Source organism: Ochotona princeps, chromosome 13, assembly GCF_030435755.1.
Source record: "Ochotona princeps isolate mOchPri1 chromosome 13, mOchPri1.hap1, whole genome shotgun sequence".
NCBI lineage: Eukaryota > Metazoa > Chordata > Mammalia > Lagomorpha > Ochotonidae > Ochotona > Ochotona princeps.
Genome location: NC_080844.1, coordinates 13658491 through 13682166, shown reverse-complemented (window position 1 = coordinate 13682166; position 23676 = coordinate 13658491). Strand labels below are relative to the sequence as shown.

General features: G+C 41.4%; 1 protein-coding gene across 6 annotated transcripts in view; it reads right to left on the bottom strand.

Annotated features, from left to right (window-relative positions):
• Positions 1–23676, bottom strand: part of IDE (insulin degrading enzyme) — a 113566-nt gene that overhangs the window by 34292 nt on the left and 55598 nt on the right. For all 6 annotated transcript variants that reach the window (XM_058671117.1, XM_058671112.1, XM_058671113.1 and 3 more), the window contains exons 5-11: positions 12653–12775; positions 9544–9656; positions 8840–9002; positions 8119–8211; positions 7563–7654; positions 6431–6511; positions 4258–4361 (exon numbers count right to left, since the gene is read on the bottom strand). In XM_058671117.1, the coding sequence (XP_058527100.1) occupies positions 4258–4361; positions 6431–6511; positions 7563–7654; positions 8119–8211; positions 8840–9002; positions 9544–9656; positions 12653–12775 (769 nt within the window). The remainder of the gene's footprint in view (positions 1–4257; positions 4362–6430; positions 6512–7562; positions 7655–8118; positions 8212–8839; positions 9003–9543; positions 9657–12652; positions 12776–23676) is intronic.

Here is a 23676-nt window from a genome sequence, read left to right as displayed (position 1 = left end):
CTGGGTCTTCCACATGGGTAGCAGGGCCCACATACTTGGGCTATCTTCTGTGTCTTCTCTCCCAGGCCAGTAGCAGGGAGCTGGATCAAGAAGGCGAAAATCTTGTACCTGAGCCGGCGTCCATATGAAATACTGGCATTGCAGGGACCTGGCTTCACCTACTATACCACAATGCTGGCCCCTAAAATGGGTTTTCTTTGTTTCTTAAATATTTATTTATTTACTTTTAAAAGTCAGAATTACAGACAGAGGAAGAAACAGAGAGATTTTCCATCAGGTGGTTCACTCCTCACATTGTAGCAATAATGAGCACAGGCTGCACTGAAGTCAGCAGTTAGTTGTGGGTGACAGAGACCCAAGCACATGGGTCATTGGCTTCTGCTTTTCATTGGTCATTCGTAGGGAGCTCGATGTAAGTGGAGCAGCTAGGACACAAAGTGGCACCCATATGGGGCGCCAGAATTGTAGGGAGCAGCTTTCCTGTTACCAACACCAGCTCCTAAAATGCTTTTGTGGTTTTTTAAAAAAAATATTTATTTAGTTTTATTGGAAAGGCAGATATACAGAGAAGGAGAGACAGAAAGATTTCCATCTGCTGGTTCACTACCCAAATGGTCACAATGGTACAACTGAGTCTATCTGAAGCCAGCAGCCAGGAGCTTTTTCTGGGTCTCTCACATGGGTGCAGGGTTCCAAGGCTTTGGGCCAGCCTCTACTACTTTCCCAGGCCATGAGCAGGGAGCTGAGCTGGATGGGAAATGGAGTAGCTGAGACCATGAACTGGCACCCACATGAGATCCCAAAGCTTGAAGGGGGAAAATTAGCCAACTGAACCATTGCACCAGGTCTAATGGGTTTCTTTCTTTTTTTTTTTTTTTTTTAAAGATTTATTCATTTTATTACAGCGAAATATACACAGAGGAGGAGAGACAGAGAGGAAGATCCTCCATCCGATGATTCACTCCCCAAGTGAGCCACAACGGGCCGATGTGCGCCGATCTGAAGCCGGGAACCTGGAACCTCTTCCGGGTCTACCACGTGGGTGCAGTGTCCCAATGCATTGGGCCGTCCTCAACTGCTTTCCCAGGCCAAAAGCAGGGAGCTGGATGAGAAGTGGAGCTGCTGGGATTAGAACCGGTGCCAATATGGGATCCCGGGGCTTTCAAGGCGAGGATTTTAGCTGCTAGGCCATGCCGCCGGGCCCTAATGGGTTTCTTAATACAAGATGGAATCAAGAAAGAGTAGACTAAAAGCTTAGAAAATTCAATCAACTTTTATTGGGCCCTTACCAGCTCTAATTCTGGGAAAGACAAAACCCAGTTCCATCCTATAAGGAACATGACCCAGAATTAACGTGATAAACTGATCTCATAATATGAAATGACAGAACTAGTCCTGTCTTACGTATACCATCTTTAAACACACACACACACACAAAACCACGGATCACCAAAGTGCAGAGGTGGATCAAACACAGCAAAAAAGTTACAACCCATGACAGATAAATAAGCCAAGTGACTGAAATACTCAAGTGCAGGTCAGTCACATTCTTTACTGCTTAGGTAACTAAACAAATCCTAACAGAATCGCTGTCCATCATCCTTTAAAAATTGTGAGGACATGAAGAGGAAGAAGACTGCAGACAGGCAGATACTGTAATTGTCAAAAAGGGAAAAAACTACAATCTAAACACCATTAATTTGTACATGAGGTACTGACTCCTGACAAAATACTACAGAGGACTAAACACTTAGATAAGAACAGTCATCTTGAAGATATCCATGACTTTACTCAGAATAACTTCTCCACAATGAGCGAAACTGTTTACGACCTAAACAGGACCTGTGGCAAAGACTCTATTGTTGCATTTGTGGGTTTAAGATGGTAAAATGGGAACCAAATGCTAGGACTGAGGAGAGACAACCTGATGTAGTCAGAATAGGAATACTTGTGAACAGGTGGATGAAGTATCTTTCAATGAATTTTCTAACAATTAGAGCTGGCATGAATGGAACTAGTTATCCTGGTATTTATTAATGAGCTCCCCATTCTGGCAAGAATTTAAGCTTAGGCTAGTAGCTACTTTGTTCGGACACTACACAAGAAGTGTACCTACTACAGGTTGGATTAAATGATGTCTAATGTTCCTTTCACTCTGAGAATTTCCCTATTAGGATGCAGTACATTACAGAAGTTAACTGGATCTGTTGCAGTCTCTGTCAGGCCTGGCAGCTGGTAATATCATCCACACTATGTTGTTCTATATTATTGACCTGTGGCACTCTGAGTGGTAACTGTCACTGAGACCAATCATAAGGAGGAAAATCCCTTTTTCTTTAAAAGTAAGGTAAGATAAAAAAAAAAAAAAAGATGAACTTGAAATTCGCTTCTAGAAAGTTGCTGAGTGGTGCAAGAATTTGGGTTCTTGCCACCCATGTGGGTGACCCAGAATGAGTTCCTGGGTCCTGACTTTGGCCTGGCCCACCCAGTGTTACAAACATTCTGGGAGTGCAAGAGTAGATGGGAGACTTCTCTCCCTCTCTGCCTATCAAACTAAAATAAACACTTTCCTGAAAAGTACATTCTATTGTGTAATATTTGTTTTCTTTTTTGAGGGACAGAGATACAAAAGAGAAACATAGAAAAAGAGGAGAGGGAGGGAGGGAGCAAGGGAGAGACAAAGACTTGGAGTTCTCATTTGCTAGTTCATTTCCCCAAATGCCTTTGATATCTGGGGCTTGGCTGGGACAAATCCTAGAAGCCAGAAAATCTATCTCCCACAGGGGTAGCAGCAACCTAACTACTTAAATCATCACATGCTGCCTCCTAGGATGCACGTTAGCAGGAAGCTAGAATTGGCAGTAGACATGGGACTTGAATACAACCACTACTAAACTCCTATGTGAGATGCAGGCAACTCAACTGGTGTCCTAAATACTACCACTGAAATAATGTTAGCCAGCATTAGTTTATGCTTGTGTAACTTTTTGAAGTTGGCCAAATTATTGTGCATCAGACAGAATAACGTACTATCCCCATTTTTTAGATTAAGTAGGGTTCACGAAAATGAAACCTTTTAGATTTTTAAAAAGGATTTATTCATGAGGCTGACATGTGATATAGTGAGTAAAGCCACTGCCTGCAGCACCAGAATACCACCACATAGGCATCAGTTCATGTCCCGGCTGCTCTGCTTTTAACTCTACTCCCTGCTAATGCACCTCGGAAAGCAATGGAAAATGGTCCAAGTGCTTGGGCCCCACCACTCATGAGGGAGACCTCAAAGAAGTGCCTGGTTCTTTCTCTCTGTCTCCTCTCATCTCTCCGTAACTCTACCTTTGAAATAATAAAACGTGTTTTTCAAGATTTGTTCATTTATTTAAAAAGTAGGGTTACACAGAGAGGCAAAGAGACAGAGAAATTTTCTATCTGCTGGTCCACTTCCCAAATGTCTGCAAAAGCCAGGAGTTTGGAATCCCACCAAGGTCTCCCACATCCCTGCAGGAGCCCAGGAACTTGGGCCATGTTCTGCTGCTTTTCCAGGCACGTTGGCAGGATGAACCAGAAGTAGAGCAGCTGGAGCAGCTGCAGGTTGCAGCTTACATGGTGACAGAATGCCAGCCCTGAAAATCAATGTTCTTGATATTATATAAAGTCAACTTTTCACAAGTCTCCCTGTAGGATTGTCAATTCACCCAATGCTGCTGACTGAGACTCTAAGAAAAGCAGAGTCAGACCTTGGTTTGTATCATCAGAGCTTCTCTCATGTTGAGTTTAGAAAATATATGGGCTGCCATTGTGGTGCAATGAGGTAAGCTTCCAATTTCTTGTCTACACATGGTTTAGTTAGAGAATTCTGAGACTGTAATACTCCCACATAAAATCAAAGGGACATCCCTCATGTGCTTAAAAGACCAAAGTAATCTGCTGATGCCTTTGATGCATCAAAGATCTGATTGACATGATTTATCATATTTTATTCATAATAAGGCAGTTAAGGTTGTTTTTAGTAATTGCCTTTATCTTTAAGAGATACGATGTCATACAGCCAAGAGTGAAGTAAGAGTGAGTGAAGAAGAGTAGGTGTAGATGAAAAACTAGCCACATATTGATTGTGGGAGCTTGGTGCCGGTTCATCACACTGTTCTTTTCTTTTGCAATCATGCCTAATAAGAAATTTTAAAACACTTCAGATTTTCAGATTCTAACCACTACTGAAAACTTAGTACACAACAGTAAATATGCATGGTGACTCACCGGACATTTTCTGGTCTGAGTTTATCCAGAACCATCTCTATTAAGTCAGGTCTAAATTCTTCCAACAAATATGCAGCCGTGAGTACTTCTTCTAGAGGATAATACTTTTAAAAAGGAAAATATTAAATAAATAAAAATTTTCAAGGATACTGTATCATATAATGTATTAAGGTAAACAAAAATTCAACACGTTAATTACATTATTTTACACCCTCCCTTTTTTTTACTCCATTGAAAATTCTTCTGGAGACGTAAATCTTCCCTTTCCTACTGCGCTTTTAAGTAGTTTCATGTTGTAGGATTAATTTAAAGCCAAATGTGCTTACATTGTAAAAGCAAAAACACATTTCTTATGATGTAAAGTATAATATTATTGGTTAAAAATTTAGTACTTGCTAATGAAGAAAATTTGATGGTAAAATGCTGACATCTACAGGATTTTAAAGTACAAAGTATGTAAATTTTATAAAAAGAATTTCCTCTCACTGACATATTTAGAAAGTTTTATGGGAAATGACTAATATTTTTGGCTAGTTTATAAAATAATGAAGACACTTTTCAGTAAGAGTAATCTGCAGTATTGAGATAGACTGACAGATTTATTTAATCAACAAAATTTGATCAACTGCTTTGAGCCAGTCACTGCCCTGGGTACTATGAAAGCAATGGTACATGAGACATGCTAAGTTCCAGTTTTTCAAGGACCATGTAGTCTAACAGAGTGGTAGACAAGAAACAGATATTGTCATTTAAAAGACAGACACTATGAAGAAAAAGAAGTAGGCGCAGGGGTATTATTTTAGATTGGAGGTTAGGAAAGATCTTCCTGAGGTGATATCTGAGTGGAAATCTTCTGAAAAGGAGAATCTAGCTACACAAAGATCTGGTGAGAGGTATTCCATGCAGAGGAAATAGCAAATGTAAAGGCTTTAAGACAAAGAAACTTACTTCTTTTTTTTTTTTTTTAAAGATTTATTCCATTTTTATTACAAAGTCAGATATACTGAGAGGAGGAGAGACAGAGAGGAAGTGGAGCCGCCAGGATTAGAACCAGCAGCCATATGGGATCAAGGCGAGGACCTTAGCCACCAGGCCACGCTGCCGAGCCCAAGAAATTTACTTCTTGAAAATTACAGAGGTGTTGGTGTTATGGCACAACACGTTAAGCTTCCAGTTACAACACCATCATCCTATATTGGACTGCCAGTTCAAGCTCCAGCTACTCTAGCTCCATGCTATTACACCTGGGAAAGTGGCAGAAAATGGCCCAAGTGTTTGGGTCCCTGCCATCCAAGTGGGACACCTGGATGGAGTTACAGGCTCCTGGCTTAGGCCTGGCTCAGCTCTGGCCAGTATGGAGTAAAGGAACACTGAGGAGTGAACCAGTAGATGGAAGATATCTCTGTCATCCTGACTTTCAAATAAATTAATTAATATGGAAGAATGGAAGGAAGGAAGAATGGATGCATGGACAGACAGGCATGGAAAGAAGGAAGGATGGAAGGAAAGAAAGAAACAGAGAAGAGAAAAAAGAAATTAAATAAACTAGAGAGTCAGTTTAGCTGGGGTAGACTGGGAATGGGAGAAATGGATTGCAGAATAGTATAGAATGTGACCAGATAGGTCCAGGCCAGATCATCTGTTTGGCCAAGAAAATGTTTAGACTTTGTACCAACTCTGATGGAAAACCACTACAGAATTGTAAACAGAGGAGTAAAACAACCAGATTCACTTTTCAAAAGATCACTCTGGCCGTAAAATAATCTTTATTAGGGGACAAAATAGAAACTAGTGATCTAAAGTAAGAGACTAAGATGATAATCCACACAAGAAATGATAGCAGCTCCCACAAGGGCGGGAGCAGTGAAGTTAGAGAAAATAGATGATCTATACTTTTCATATAAGGCAGCACCTGACACATTATGGAAGTGAAAAATACTTCAAGCTAATAACCAAATGCCTATGTAATAAAAATATCACAGATAATTTTAGGATGATGAAAATTAAGATTTTAAACATATCTTGGTATCAAAGTGAGCCTGGCTGATACAAACTAAAAAAACTTTATACTACAGCTTCATTTTTTCGTCATTTGTACAATATTGAAAGTAACAGATACAGAATCATTGAACTACCACATACAGCAATTTATAGTGTATAAGAACAAACTTACGTGCAATATCCCTGCAATCTTAGATGTATAGTCTCGTGGCCTCTCTTTATCTTTAAACCTAAAAGCAACAGCATTCAAGTCCTGGAACACAAAGTTCACCCAATTACACATATGTTCATCATATAGAGACACTTTTTTCATAGCATTAGATTTGAACTATGAACTTTCTATTCTATGTTTAACTTTATCATGTTTTCTGAAAAGATGATTTTGCTTGAGCTACCCAAGAATAAGACAAAAAATCAGATGTGTTTAAGATTCAACCCATCAACCCAGATCTAAAACCAAAACAAAACAGATAAATAATTTTGAATGAAAAAAATAAATACAGAAAATTATTTTGCAACCTACTTTGTTAAAACTATGATTCAGACAACTGTGTGGAAGAATTTTGTGAAATCCAACAATTATAAGATGATGTTTTGGTGATCATTTCAAAGAACTGCAGTCATACTACAAATTATTGTTCTAATTTCCAAAAGCAGAGTTTATTATATTACCCTAGTTAGGGGATGCTTCTCATCCTAAAATATATCTCAAAATCTTGACAGACCTTAAATATAAAATACATATCTTTAAAAATCCTTTCAAAAGCAGGCTTTAAAAATTTGGAAGATAAATACCTTTTATTTTATACCAAAAAAAGGAAGGGAAAAAAAGATAGCCACACTTTTCCACATAAAAAAACACTAATAGGATCAGTTCTAAGAACAAAAGCATACATAAAGCAATTCACTGTTTCTCTGAGAGTCTACTACCAATTTTTCTTATCATCTTAAGATGACACAACACAGCTCATGCAGCTTCGGGCAAGGAGTAAGACATCAGCTCGAGAAACTGCCAGTCTTCTTTTGAGGGATTGAAAAGCAATCTGATTTCTTCTCCTTTCTCTCCTAAAAAAGACTACATGATGCCTAACCCCTTGATAGTGCCCCAAACAGTGAATCAGACTAGTACATTAAGCTTTACCTAATACTACTAGGCATTGCAAATTTTTACAGTTTAATTAGGAAAGAGAAAAAAAAAAAAAAGCTTTAAAAATTTAACTCAGCTTTAAATTTAAAATAATGTACATTTATATGGTTTTTAAAAAACAGATTCCTTAAGAACAATTTTAGAGAAACAAAAGTACCTTGCACTCTTGGAAAACCCATTCTTGAGGTCCTTCTGCACGTAACTTCTGAATGTATTGAAACATGTGCAAAATTATATCTTCAACATGCACTGGAAAAAAGGGGGCAAACACAAAAATCATTCAGGTCTTGAATTCTTCAAAGCAGTGAGCTCACTCCTAAGGTTAAGTCACATTAAGTAGAGGATGGTCCCTCCTTGAGAATGGAGGCCTTACCTCCCTGAGACCGGTTGTATGTGTCCCATACTCATGATCCTGTGGGCTCAGGGTTATGGGACTGAAGGGTTGCTGGGGCAGTATATGAGCAAATGAAAAAGCTAAGTATACATGAACATAACAGTTATTAAGTGGTGGCGTGGGGAGGAATCATCCATGAAGCAAAGGCCAAGTTACACAGGAAAAATACAATGAACAAGTTGTGTGAGTTGAAAGGCTCTATGGAGATTTTTAACTCATAAAATGGATCTAGAGCATTAAGAACTTAAAAGTCAATAAATAAAAACAAGTCCCTTTTCATTCAAAAGCAAAGAAGGCCAATCAATAAATCAATACTTACATAATCCTTCCTCAGTTAAGTCCACATTAATGATGAAAAACATAAAACCTCGTGCTCCTTCCTTCTGCCCACCAACAAGAGTATTTACCCAGCCTGCAACATGCAAAGACAAGCACCACCATTACACGCGTGCCTTCTTTTGAGACAAGAAAATTTTTAAAAATCCATTCTAAGAGACTAGAATGGATGCTCCTAAGAGATTAGAATGGATCCTTTCTAGAAAAAAAAAAGAAGTCAGAAGAAGCAATTTCAGCAAAGGGCAGAGGCAGAGCACCTCACGTGTAAGGAATACATAAAAGCAAACAGTGTAAGTTGGGCAGGGTTTTTAAGCTCTCAACTGTCTAGCTCTTTCACCCTTTTAATAGGACGCATAACAGCAGACAAAATAATATGTTCTAAAATTTCACAAAGATGGCAAAGACTACCGAATGTCAGCTGCTACTTTTTAAAGATTTTTCTCATTTTAAACACCAATGATAATCATCTTTTGAAATATCTAACCTACACTGTTCAATACGGAAAGGTCAAACAAATTGGAGGGAAAAAAAATCCCAAACACAAAAACAAAGCATATTAACAACCACCACCTCACTCATTAGTCCCGAATGCAGTTTCCTCTAAAAATGTTTCTTCCATAATAGCTATTTCAGAGAAGATGAGAGGTAGAGTTAAAAAATGAGATGGGTCATTTCACTGAGAACCTGCTGCCCAAGAGTCTTACCCTTTGATTTTAGTTCTGATAGTAGACTGCCAGGACCTTCATGGCCAATGAGATGACCAAGATAATGCCCAGGATTTGATTTGTAGTATTGCTGAAGATCAGGGATGGGAAATGTTACATAAAGGTTCCTAATGTCCTTAATAGGAACTACTTTGTAAAGTTGCTGTGGAGTTAAAAAAAAAATCACAATTAATTATATATAACTGCTATTGAATAAAACATAAACTACAAAGAATAATGATTTTCATGGAAGAATCCCAAACTTAGGAGTGAGTCAACTGCCAGAGAAAAACCACACCAACCACAAAGGGATAAATGATCCCAGCTCGCTCAGGGAAATTGCATTACAGTTGGTAAGCAGCAGTCCATGCTTGGTCCACCAGGCTAGTTTTGAACGCATTCCTTCTGGCACTGGATAACAGCTTCAATAGTCTGCCAAAACTACAGCTACTAAAACTACCTTCCAGCATGGAAAGATCAGAACACAGTCTTCTGTGTGTTACACGTGTTCCCAGTGCATGTGAAACCGATGTGAATACCTTAAAGAATACTGAAGACTGCATAAACAATTAAACCCCAACATTTTTCATCTCTTCTGATTAACTATTAAACCCCAACATTTTTCATCTCTTCTGATTAACTAAGCGTATATTTTGTCCATAAATTTAAAAGGAAAAAAAAAGCGCGTAACTACATGCACTTACTTTAAGATGTTCTTCTTGGAAAGGGTGTTCAGGAAATTCTGGCAATGGGACATTTTTGTTTTCTACTTCAGAAAACAACTTTACCACTAGATTAGTCAAGTCATCTAAAGATTCTATAAGAAAACAGACATTGGAAACAGAATTTCAACTAACAGTAACATACAGCAGATAAAATTTCAGACCGAGGAGTTGTACTGTGGCAGAGTGGGATAAGCCACCACCTTTGACACTGTTATCCCATAATGGGTGCTGGTTAAGAGTCAGAGATTCAGGTACTTGAGTCATCACCTGCTTCCCCTGTCAGGATGCGCATTACCAGGCAGCTGGGATCAGCAGCAGAGCCAGGACTTGAACTCGGGAGCTCTGATATAGCATGTGGGTGTCCCAGCCAGCATCATGACTGCTATACTGAAAATCCACCCCAGTGAGTGTGTATACAACTGCTAAAGCAATACTGACATTGTGCCTCATACATTGCTAAAAGCATTGTTTAATATTGTTCACAATATCGACAGCTTCACAAATACTACTTTGCGATAAATTTAAAATAAATGTTAGAAACAGGGACTGATGTGGCTTAGAGGATAATGCTGCTTGCTGCAATGCCAACATTCCATATGGGCATAGGTTCAAGTCATGGCAGCTCCACTTCTGATCTAGTTCCCTGCTGGCTCTTGTAAGCACTTGGGAATGAACCAGTAGATACAAGATATCTCTTTCTTCTTCCCTTGCCTCATCTTAACCTCTGTGTCTCTTTCTGATTTTCAAAATAGGTAAATCTTTTAAAATTATTAGAAATGATAACCGAATAAGCTACATTTAGAAAAACAATTATTTACAATTTACAGAAGGTATATACAAACTGTAATAGACTGTAACACTTTATAAATAGCCTAAGCCCATTTATGAAAGTCAAATGTTAGTATTTATTACCATTTTTTAATGATTTATTTATTTGAAAGGCAGAGTTTCAGAGAGAAGAGAGACAGAGAGATCTCCCGTCCATTATGGCCCACCACAACAGGAACTGGGCCAGGCTGAACCCAGGGGTCAGGAGCTTCTTCTATCAAGGTGGGTATGGGGCCTAAGCACTTGTACTATTTTTCAGTGCTTTCCCAAGCCATTAGCATGAAGTTGGATCAGAAGTGGAGCAATTGGGACACGAACCAGTTCCCACATGGGATGCAAGCATGGCAGGCATCAGCTTAACCAAGTAAATCACAGCACTAGTCTCCAAATATTAGAAAAAGTAACTGATTTTGTGGGCAAATAGTACAAAATGGTAAAAAGAATCCCAACTAGCAAATTAGGAGACTTGGAACATAACCTGAGTTTCACCAAATATTTGTGTCAACCAATTGCTTGCATAAGCTGGCTAATCATTTGGGCTTCTGTTAAAAAATAAATAAATAAAAACAAAAACAAACAATTGGACAAGATGACTACACAAATATCTTTTAATTTCTAATGTCCTGGGGCCTGGTGGCATGGCCTAGTGGCTGAAGTCCTCGCCTTAAACACGCTAGGATCCCGTATGGGCGCCGGTTCTAATCTTGGCAGCTCCACTTCCCATCCAGCTCCCTGCTTGTGGCCTGGGAAAGCAGTCCAAGATGGCCCAATGCTTTAGGATCCTGCACCTGCATGGGAGACCTGGAGCAGGTTCCTGGCTCCTGGCTTCGGATTGGCGCAGCACCGGCCATTGTGCTCACTTGGTGAGTGAATCATTGGACAGAAGATCTTCGTCTCTGTCTCTCCTCCTCTCTGTATATCTGATTTTGTAATAAAAATAAATAAATCTTTTAAAAAAATTCTAATGTCCTGAAGTCACTCAAAGATTTTCTGCTGTTGATAAATTTATATGACCACTTACATATATTCTTTTATAAAGGATTTTACTTAAAACTTTGAAAAGTTCTTTTGTATATATTAAGTTCATTCCAACACTGTGACAATAACAATCAAAAACATAAATGAGCTAAATTTAAGTATGTGGCTATTACAAAAGCATCACACACTGCAGGCGTATGCAGACATTGATGAAGAGACTTGTATGTGCTTTCCACCTGCCTCTCTCTCCATAACCCTGTCCTTCAAATAATTAAACAAATCTTTTAAATATATATATACACACACATACACACCTATTTTCAACTTACATTTTTTTTTTTTGGATATGTATGAAGGACCCTGAAATGTCTAGAACCAAATAAAAGGCAGACCAGTGTGAAAAGACTAAGGAATGAAGGGAATACATATGAATCTGGAGCCAGAGAATCATCATGGATCGATCAAGGTTCTATTAGATGTGCCTTTTCAGTATTTATAATGTAAAAGAATAAATGTGGGGTTTCTTTCTGTTTGTGTGTGTTGGTTTTTGTTTTGTTTCTTCTTCCTCTCTCTCTTTTGGGAGAAGATGACAGACAAGAGACTCAGAAAGCTCCCCTCCACAGCTACTGGTTCACTGTCCAAAAGCCTGCACAGCCACAGCTGGACTGGTGGGGCCGGACCTGGGAGTCAGGAAGTCAACCCGGGGTGGCAGGGACTGGTCTCGTCATTGCTGCCTCCTGGGTCTGACACTGGCAGGAAGCTGGAGTCACCAGCCTGAGCTGCCAATCAAACCCATTTGAACGCTCATTCCCATGATGTAGCCTTGTTTTAAAGGTAAGGCAGCTAAACCACATTATCCTACCTTTTCCACGTGTCTGTAACTCACATTTATCTTGCTACCATCAGGACTTCAGCAACCTCAGTATCTGGACCGATGGCTATCTGCTGGCCAAGCGTTCAGGCAATTAGTGCTGCCTAAACCACAGAGATAGCCTCTGGCAGGAACAAAGAAAAACTTTTTTGTGGTTGATCTTTTCCTTTATATTTTCTTCCCTTGCTTTTTATATGCTCAGAGCTTGAACTGGTATTTATACTCTCCTCAGGTTTCAGTTCAAAGCCATTTAAAATGCTTTAGAATGGTGAGTATTCTGCGAGAAACAGCTCATTTTCAAAAGACTCTAAGCAGACAAATAACTGAATCCTTCTCAAGTATTGAAAAAAAAAACCTCAGAAAAAAAAACCTCAGATGATTTAATTCAATGAAAAATATAAAACTTCTTACCTCGACCTAAAACACAAATAGCCATCAAGTTGGATGAATAGTAAGTCGAATGAAACTTCAGCAGCTCTTCTCTTACATCAATGCCTTCTTGGTTTGGCCGAGTCTCTAGAGTATATTTGTTACCTGAAAAGGAAGGACAGGTATTTCTCAGAAAAAGCCAAATATGTGTACTTTAAAGTCTCACAATTATTTCTGGTACTGCTGTGGGATAAATATTAAAAAAAAAACTAATACAATAATCAAGTATATTTGAATATAAAAAGACAAACAGGACAGCACAGCATAGAGCAATAATACTGCAGTTTTCCCTAAGGAACTAAAAGTGCTTTGTAAATATTATGCTTCTTAAAATCCCTGTGAGATTATGAGCACTTGTAAGACAAAAAGGGAGCCAAGTGGCCTCCATTCACACTTACTTTAACTTTCAATTCCCTATGGACTCCATAATTAATTTAACAGAGTCACTGAGGGATCTTGTTAGAACTTACTAAGTTACTTGTGGAAAGAAAAGTTACTATTTGGGGCTGGAACATTAAATTTGTGATGTGAATCCTCACTACTTGATCTAGACTGATAAAAATAGAATGAAATACTACTTTGATAAATCTCAAGTGATGTATATAGTGTGCCACTATGCTCTTAATAAAATTTTAATACCTAGCTCAATTCTGACAAAATATGACAGTCAAGCTCTTGAAATATCACAGTTTCAATTGATTTTGAAAACTAGGGACTGGAAGATGAAATCCCAGTGACTGGTATTTCACCAAGAAAGCAATCTGTAAAAAACCAAACCAAACCAAACCAAAGCAAACCAAACCAAACCAAACCAAAACACATCAGGCCCAGCACCGTAGCCTAGTGGCTGAAGTCTTCACCGTGCATGAGCCTGGATCCCATATGGATGCCAGTTCTAACCCTGGCTGCTCCACTTCACATCCAGCTCCCTGCCTCTGACCTGGAAAGAGGCCGAGGATGGCCCAAGGCCTTGGGATCCTGCACCTGCGTGGGAGATCCAGAAGAAGCCCCTGGCTCCTATCTTCAGATTGGCTGTTGCGGCCACTTGGGGAGGGATCCAGCGGACGAAAGATCTTCCTCTCTCTCTCTCCTCCTCTCTTTATATCTGCCTTTCCAATAAAATTAAATAAATCTTGATTTATTTAATTTTATTGGAAAGGCAGATTTACAGAGGAAAGACAAAGATCCTCCATCTGTTGGTTCACACCCCAAGTGGCCCCAATGACTGGAACTGAGCTGATCTGAAGCCAGGAGCCAGGAGCTTCTTCTGGGTCTCCCATGTGGGTGCAGGGTCCCAAAGCTTTGGGCCATCCTCCACTGCTTCCCCAGGCCACAAGCAGGGAGCTGGATGTGAAATGAACCAGCCAGGATACGAACCGGCACTTACACAGGATCCTGGCATGTCCAATGTGAGGACTTTAGCCACTAGGCTCCGCGCTGGACCCCTTTCTTTGACGAAACAAGCTCTCTGTGTGATATAATTTTTTCCTCCTGCTTTTGTAAAGGGTGATGGATCACCTGACAACTACACTGGATGTCGACAGAAAGCCACCAGATGGCGTTCTCAGATTCAGTCTTTGATTTAGTATTGCTGCTAAAGTACTCATACTGAGTACTCAGTACTGATACTGAGATCCACGTCCCAGAGTGTTTCATCTGACAGATCTAGTAAGGAAGCCCTGGTGCTGGTATGTATCCTGGCTGCTCTACTTCCCTTTAGCTGCCTGCTTGTGGCCTGGGGAAGCAGCTGAGGATGGATCAAAGCCTTGGGACCCTGAAGCCTCATGGGAGACCTGGAAGAAGCACCTGGCTTTGGATCAGCTCAACTCCAGTCACTGCGGCCATGTGGGGAGTGAACCAGTGGATGAAAGATCTTCCTGTCTCTTCTGGACAATAAGATGCTGGACTCCATGTTTGGTATATGCTTGCAATGGGGGAATCTCAACTGAACTTGAGCTGTGGTTATGTAACAAGGTGGAGGAATCCACCATGGTGGGAGGGTTTGGAGAGGGGGGGGAGAACCCAAGTACCTATGAAACTGTGTCACATAATACAATGTAATTAATGAATTAAAAATAATAAATAATTAAAAAAAGAAAAAAAAAAGATCTTCCTGTCTCTTCTCTTCTCTGCATATTTGCCTTTCCAATAAAAAAAAATCAATCAAACTCTATGCTTTGTATATGTTTGCAAAGAAAGAATCTGGACTTAATTTGATCTGTAATACTACAACTAGGTGTAGGAATCCACCATGTGGGGAGGGCACCGGGAGGGGTTGGGGGAATCCCAGAGCCAATGAAACTGTTTCACATAATGCAATGTAATGAAAATAATCAATCAATCTTTAAAAAAAGAAATCTGATAATTGGTAGTGTTTCCATTTTTTATTAAATGGACATTCTGAAAGCCTCAGTCCTTGGACAGACTCATACTTAAAAGTTCCAAAGTCTTTTGCACTGCCACGCTCAGATTTATACAATTTGCAAACTAAGAGTGACACATTCTAGCAGCCAAGTAAGGAGAAATTTTGATTTATTTCAATGGAAAACAAATGGGGCTGGGCAATGGGTGCAAGGGAGAAGGTGTGGGAGACGGGGTGGTGTTGCAGAACTGTTCGTGATGCCAGTGTCTCATGCAGAGGAACCAGCTGAGTTCTGGCTCCTCGGCTTCTGATTCAGGTTTATTCTAATAAACCTGGGAAAGGAACAAATGAATGCCCGACTACTTAGGCCCCTGCCATCCATGTGGGAGACCAGAACGGAGTTCTTGGATCCTGGTCCCAGCCTGGTCCAGCCATGACTTTTGTAGCTGTTTGGGAAGTAAAACAGTGAATGGAAGATCTCTCTCTCTCTTTGAAACAAATAAAATAATTTTTTAAAAGATGTTTAGGGCCGGCAGCATGGCCTAGCGGCTAAAGTCCTTGCCTTGAAAGCCCCAGGATCCCATATGGGCGCCGGTTCTAATCCCGGCGGCTCCACTTCCCATCCAGCTCCCTGCTTGTGGCCTGGGAAAGCAGTTGAGGATGGCCCAATGCATTGGGACACTGCACCCACGTGGGAGACCCGGAAGAGGTTCCAGGTTCCCGGCATCGGATCGGCGCGCATCGGCCTGTTGCGGCTCACTTGGGGAGTGAATCATCGGACGGAAGATCTTCCTCTCTGTCTCTCCTCTTCTCTGTATATCTGGCTGTAATAAAATGAATAAATCTTAAAAAACAAAAACAAAAACAAAAACAAAAGATGTTTAAAATGTGCCAGATCAAAATCTGATTTTTAGTTTAAATGTGATTTGCTGTATATAACCGATCAATGGTCTGGTTTCTAAACATCAAAAAATTTCAAATCAAAACTTACAAGGCCACAAGACCATGACTTCTAGAACTTGCAAGTCTTGCAGCTCTAGCTTGTTTTTTCCCTTGATTTCGATTTTCCTGAATATCCTGAATACCTTACGATCCCAACATCTATCCTTAGTGTTTATTTATTTGAAAGGCATATAGACACAGAGATAGAGATATCTCATGTGTTGGTTCACTCCCCACATGCGTGTTATTGTGGGGACCCGAGAACTCAAGCCATGGCTCCCAAGAGCCAAGGCAGGACCTGAGAACTCAAGCCATAGCTCCCACCTGGGTGACAGGGACTCAGTTACTTGAGCTGACACCTGCTGCTTCCCAGCCTGCTCAGTAGCAGGAAGCTGGGATGAGATACCTGGGTTCAAGTCCCAGGCACTTGAACCCAGGCACTCCAGCTTGGGATGTGGGCATCCCAAGTGGTGTCTTAACTGCTTCACCAACGGTCCTTTCTTCAGGTTCATTTTAAAACACAGTGAGTGCTAAAACAGGGACATACTTTAGACATATAGAGGCATTTGCCAAATACTGACAATGCTACAGTAAAAGAAGTGAAAAAAAAAAATCCACAAACACATACAAAGAAATCTATACGCAGACAGAACAAATTTATCCACTCCTTAAATGCAACAGTATAGATGAATCTTATTGTGTCATTTCATTCATATAAAGCATAAAAATAGGCAAAACTAATCTAGGTTATTAGAAGTCAGAATAGAGGTTAGCCTTTGGAGGAGGGAGAGGTTGAGAGAGGTTCTGGTAATGTCCCATTTCCTGACTGGATGTTGGTCCCCTGGTGTGCTCAGCTTCTAAAAATTCAATGAGCCATACATAAATAATAGTGTCACATTCACTGAATGGGGCCCTCAAATAACAGTAAAAGTAAAAATAGCAAATTACCTGTCATGGATACCTCTCTGTGTATCTATTCTTTTTCAACATAAATAGGGGATCATTGTCAATAGTGACCTGATATGCTTAAGTCCAAAACTTAACAATGTGAGATTTTTGGCCAAACTGCTAAAATGAGACTCAACCACATTTAGTTAGAAAATCACCTAGCTATTCTATCCTACAAATTCCATGTTTATTTATTTGACACAGATTTCAGTGGGCCCTTTGGAGCACAGTCCAGTACGGCGTCCCACACCCTCGATAAGTAGAGAAGAAGAGGAAAGCCAGCTCTTAATACACTGGCAGAGGGAGCCACGGTGGATCCTGGGGACAGACAGCCAGAGGCAGGCTTGCACTACATTTATTAACCTTCTTACAATAAATTCATTAGGAGAATTTGCCAGAAACAGAAAGGCTAGCTAAGTTTTATTTTCACTATTCTTTTGTATTTTGGTGAAAGTTCTTAAGAAATTGATGAGGAAAAGAAAGGAAAAACAGGATAATGGCACAAAAGGCATAATTAATGCTTCCACTATCAAGCAGATGCTGTTGTCATCGATGCTGAGCTCCCTAGGTATGAGGCACAGAGGCACGGGCACTGACACTTGGGTGCTGGCAGACTATCTTTGCATCCAGTCACCCATCTTCTGCTTGCCTGGCCTTGAACATGTTATTTTCCTTCTCTCGGGTCCCATCTTCTAACCTGACATTGGAAGCCTTACGCCAAATAAGGTGGGGTGAGTGAACATGTAAAGAAACACTAGACTGGCCTAGCCCTGCCAAGTCGGTTGGGAAGTGATTCCCTGGGTTGGGTGAGTAAGTTTTCCTGGACAGAGGCATGCAAAATGTGCTGCAGCCAAATACATAGGTTCCTAAAAGTTCCCATTTAAGAGTTTGTCTTTGAGTCTCACAGGAGACTCACATCTGGTCTCTGTGGTGCAGACATTCCATGCGGGCCCTGGCTGCTCCATTTCTATTGCAGTCCCTCTTCAGTGTGCCCAGGAAAGCAGTGCCTCGAGGATGGCCAAAATGCTAGGGCCCCGGACCAACAGGCGAGTCACGGAAGAGGCTCCTGGCTTTGGACTAGTCCAGCTCCAGCTGCTGCAGCCATTTAGGGAGTAAACCACCAGATGGAAGAGTACTGTTCTCTCTCTCTCGCCCCTCAATCCCCATTTCTCTAACTCTGCCCTTTAAATAAACATATAAATCTTCAAACAGAAAGAACAAAAAGCTTCCATGACCAGACTCCAAGGCCATCCGATCTTGAATTGTAATCTCCAGACTCTAAGCTGAAATAAATCCTTTCTTTCCCCCAGACACTCCTCCAGGGGCTTGAAATGACCAACAGAGTTACTTAAGGGCAAGGTATCAGTTACATCCAAGATGGCTACACCATATCAAGCAGCATCCCTGTAGATTAAAAGTTGGAATATTAAAAGCAACAGAAGGGGACTTCGGTGCAGCCATGTCTAGTTCCTCCCACAACAGGCTGTGCTGTGCAGTATGAGATGCAGTTTAGCTTGAATGAGTTAGGAACTTAGTCCCCATTCCTACATTGCCAGTATTTAAAAGTAGGGCCTGGGTCCCGCGCAATGACCTAGCAGCTAAAATCCTTGCCTTGCATGCCCAGGATCCCATATGGACTCCAGTTCTAATCCCGGCAGCTCCACTTCCCATCTAGCTCCCTGCTTGTGGCCTGGGAAAGCAGTCGAGGACGGTCCAAAGCTTTGGGACCCTGTACCCGCGTGGGAGACCTGGAGGAGGTTCTTGGCTCCTGGCTCTGGATCGGCACAGCACCGGCTGTTGCGGTCACTTTTAGACTCATCGGATGGAAGACCTTCCTCTGTCTCTCCTCCTCTCTCTGTATATCTGACTTTGCAATAAAAAATAAATAATCTGTTGTTTTAAAAAAATAAAAGTAGGGCCTGGGGAAAGGTAATTAGGATTAGACAGTCATGAGGGTAGGTTTCTTGTGATGGTGTTAGTAGCTTTTTTTTTAATGTTTATTTTTACTGGAAAGTGAGATTGACAGAGAGGAGAGACAGAAAAATCCTTCACTCACTGATTCACCATTCCCCAAGCAGCTGCAAGGGCCACGATTGAGCCAATCCATAGCCAGGAGCCAGGAGTGTCCTCTGGGTCTCCCGCATAGGTGCAGAGTCCCAAGAGCTTGGGGCGTTCTCTGCTGCCTTCCTAAGTCACAAGCAGGGAGGCAGATGGGAGGTGGATGTGAACTGGGGCAGCCAGCACATGAACTGGCACTCATATGGGATTCCGGTATATGCAAGGTGAGGACTTAAGCCACTAGGCTACTGCGCCAGGCTCATAAATAACATTTTAAAAGAAACTCAAGGTATCTCAAACTAAATGTCTGATAAAGTCCTCAGGCAGATGGACTTGATAATTAAAACCAGGAAAACCTAAAAATGCTCTCAGAAAACACAAGTTGAGGTTAATGGGTTTCTAGCTAGTTATCTGGAATTATTGTAAAGTTCCCTTTTATAAAAGCTATTTCTGGGGTGAATATCTTGGCACACTTGGTCCCACTGTTTGGGACACCTGCATCTTGTAGTGGGGTACCTGGAACCAAGTCCCAACTGTGCTTCTGATCCAGCTTCCCTAGCAAGCAGCAGATGACGTCCCACGTACTTGCGTTCTTATCACACACAGGGGAAATCCTCTTAGCTTTGGCCTGGTCCAGCCCCAGCTGCTGCAGCTTTGTAGAGAGTGATTCACAGTAGATGACCTCTCCGTCTGTCTGTATCATTCTGCCTTTCAAGTTAATTAATTGAAAACTGTAAAACACCCTTTCTTCATTGGATAACAATCTCCTTAAAATCCTGAAGGAGGCTAAGGCCTTGTGATGATACATGCCAATATTCCTACAAGATTAAAAAGGGCAACTCTCAGGCCCGGCGGCGTGGCCTAGTGGCTAAAGTCCTCGCCTTGAAAGCCCCGGGTCCCATATGGGCGCTGGTTCTAATCCCGTCAGCTCCACTTCCCATCCAGCTCCCTGCTTGTGGCCTGGGAAAGCAGTCTAGGACGGCCCAAAGCTTTGGGACACTGCACCCGTGTGGGAGACCCGGAAGAGGTTCCTGGTTCCCAGCTTCGGATCAGTGCGTACCGGCCGTTGCGGCTCACTTGGGGAGTGAAACATCGGATGGAGGATCTTCCTCTCTGTCTCTCCTCCTCTCTGTATATCCGGCTTTCCAATAATAATAAAATCTTTAAAAAAAAAATGGCAACTCTCCTGTACTTCAGTGGCACAAAAAAATGCGGGTTATGAGACAGCAAGGACTTTAAATAAAAACCTCTTAAATGTCTCTCAAATGAAAAGCTCTTAAAAGCATCTCTATACCAGTTTAAAACTTATTCTCAATACATTTCTAGTACCCCAGAGATACATATCTCCCCCACCAAAGGAAAATAACAAAAAGTTTAGTGAGTGATAAACAGCCAAGTTGGAATATTTAAGATATTTTTATGCCAATTAAGTTTATTGAGATATTCAAAAACCAAATTAGCCCTCACGGAAGGATACTAGAAAACCAGTTTTTTATTTTGAAAGCAGATCAATGAATGGAATAAGTCAAGCATTTGTCCTGGCTTTTGTAGAATAACTATGACTAGGCTACCAAAATGAAAAGCAGATATTCTTTTCATGGTAGTATTCCAAGTAACCAACAGACAACAATGGCAGAACTGTAAGCATCACTATGATAGAAGTAATGCAGAATTTGCTGCCGGTTCCTAGCCTTGGGTCCAGCACGACCTGGCTGCTGTGGACATTTGGGGACTCAACAAGTGAAAAGGAGTGCATACACTCTATATCTCCATTTCTGAAAAAGAATTTTTACAAGATAACTGGAAATTTAAACACTGGATATTTGATGCTGATGACAGTGATTTTGTTTTTGTCAATTTTAAGAAAAAAATATTTCTATAAAGATTTGTTTAAGATCTCTTTATTTTCATTAGAAAGGCAGATTTACAGAGAGAAAGAGAAACAAAAAGATCTTCCATTCACTGGTTCACTTTCCAAGTTGCCGCAACAGCCAGAGCTGAACCAACAAAAGCCAGGAGTTTTCTTGGATTCCCACATGGGTAAAGAGTCCAGGGCTTCGAGCATTCCTCCACTGCTTTCCTAGGCCATAGCAGGGAGTTGGATGGGAAGCAGCTTAGCTGGGATATGAGTCCATAAGGGATGCTAGTGCTTGGAGGTGGAGTATTAAAACCATTGTGCCAGCCCCAAGATTTATTTATTTGAAAGGCAGAGTTACAGAGAAGGGAAGAGACAGGAGCTTCTTTCTGGGTCTCCCACATGGGTGCAGGGTCTCAAACGTTCGGCCATCCTTGATTGCCTTCCCAGGCCACAAGCAGAGAGCTGGAAGGGAAGCAGGGCCGCCGGGATTAAAACCAGTGCCATATGGGTTCCCGGTGCGTGCAAGGAGAGGACGCTAGGCTATCGTGCCAGGCCCTAAATAGATCTTTAAAAACAAGGTGCTTCAAGCCTGAAGCACAACCATGTGTGTGCAAGGTCTCCCATGTGTGTGGCAAGAGCCTAGTTACTTCAATTATTGCCATGCATGCCAGTAACTGTGTTATCCGTTAAGCAGCTGGAATTAAGAACTGGAATTGGGAATTGAATCCAGGGCAGGCATTATGGCACAGTATATTGAACTGCTGCCAGGGAGATCAGCATCCCACAATAGAATGATAGCTGACATCTCAGTTACTCTGCTTCCAATCCAGCTCTCTGGCGCATGCTCCTGAGAAGCAGCTTTTCATGCATCAAGTACTTGGGCCTCCACCACCCACATGGAAGAACTGCATGGAATTCCTGACTCCTAGGTGTTGCAGCCACTTGGGAAATGAACCAGGAAGATAAAAGTATCTCTTCTTCTATTTCTCCCTCATTCACTCAATTTTATTCTGTCTTTGAAATAAATGAAAAAAAAAATAACCTCTATTCTAAAACTTTTTATGTTAGCTTATACTTTGTTTTAAAAAGATGTATTCGCATTGGGAAGGTAGATACACAGAGAAGGAGATACAGAGAGAAAGATCTTCTTTCCACTGGTTCACTCTCCAAGTAGCCACAGTGGCCGGTGTTGTGGGCTGTGGAGCTGATTTACATTGCTTTAGCTGAGCACTCAGGAATCAGGCCTAAGGCAGTAGCACCTGGCCTTTGCAGACTCATTGACGTCCTATTGTCCTGTTAATGGACTTGGGGGGAAGAGGAGATAATATGTAATAAGGAGGCTTTGGAGCAGACGGCTCCCAGCACTTCTACCGCCACCATGGTCTCCGTGTGCTTTTCACTTGGACATTCCCCGTGCCTACTATGCCAGCTCAGCTGAAGAATTCTAATCTGTCCAGGCATTTTCATTATTGTGAGACTGGCTTTTTACACAATGTGAACTTGGAGGTTAATGTCAATGATAATGTCTTACAAAAGGGCCTTCTATTATTCCTACTGTTTTGGGTGTCCCCATTGACCTTATGCTAATCAAGGGACCTGTATTTAGGGTTTCGTCCTCTCCTTAACCTTTAGGTTCTCCTTTTCTTTGTGATACAAGATTAGGTTGTAGGATAAGAATTGTAGCAGGAATTCCTATTGTTTTTGGATAAAGCAGATGGCATGGTTGTCCTTAGAAACACCCACTTGACCATGACGTGGAAAGTCTGAGCCAGAGTTTAACTGATTCTGTATAAATAAAGCGGACAGCTTTATTGCCGTGTCCACTATCATCATGGAATCCTAGTGGTCCGTCTCTTTCTTTCTGCGCCTCGTCCACGCACCCTTCCCGAGTTCCGAAACCCAGGCTGGAGCTGGACTCCGGCAGGCCGGAGCTGAGCTGACCCAAAGCCAGGAGTCAAGAGCTGCTTCTGGGTTTCCCACATGGATGCAGGGTCCCAAGGCTTTGAGCCATCCTCGACTGCTTTCCCAGGCCACAAGCAGGGAGCTGGATGGGAAGCTGAACAGCCAGGATACGACCCAGGTGGATGTAGGTAAAGATTAGCCACTAGGATATTGCGCAGGGCTGATAGTATGGCTTTAATAAATGGTGCTTGGACATAGAAAGTAGGAAGGAACTGACTGCAAAGGCTTACAGCCTCTTTCCTCCAGGACCCTGTTAATCAGGTCACTCAGTGATTTCTGATGCTGGTAAAGATACTAACCCTAAAAAGCAGAACCTACTAATAAATTCCTTCATTTTTGCTGTATTCCATTCTCTTACTTACTCCTTTTATATTTTCTTCTTAAAATAGTGTATAACATACACAGAGGTGCACAAAATACCCTATTGAGCCCTGTGTATCACCTTCCCCTAGTGAGTTCTATGCAATTCACATTCCCACTCATCCTCTTTTGTTATTTTCAGGAAATCCTAAACATTGACAAGTATGAGTGATATTCAAGAAATTCATGGAAAATGCATACTATGCAAAAACTTTGCCATGGTTTCAAAATATCTGTCACTTGGGGAGTGAATCAACAGATGGAAGATCTTCCCCTCTGTTTTCTCTCCTCTCTGTATATCTGCCTTTCCATTAAAAATAAATAAATCTTTAAAAAATTTTTTACTTTTATTGGAAAGGCAGATAAATGACAGGAGAGACAGAGAGAAAGATCTTCAGTCTGCTGGTGTGCATGATCCCAAGTTCTCGACTGCTCTCCCAGGCCACAGGCAGGGAGCTGGATGGGAAGTGAAGCAGTCAGGACACAAACTGGCACCCATATGGGATCCTGGGTGTG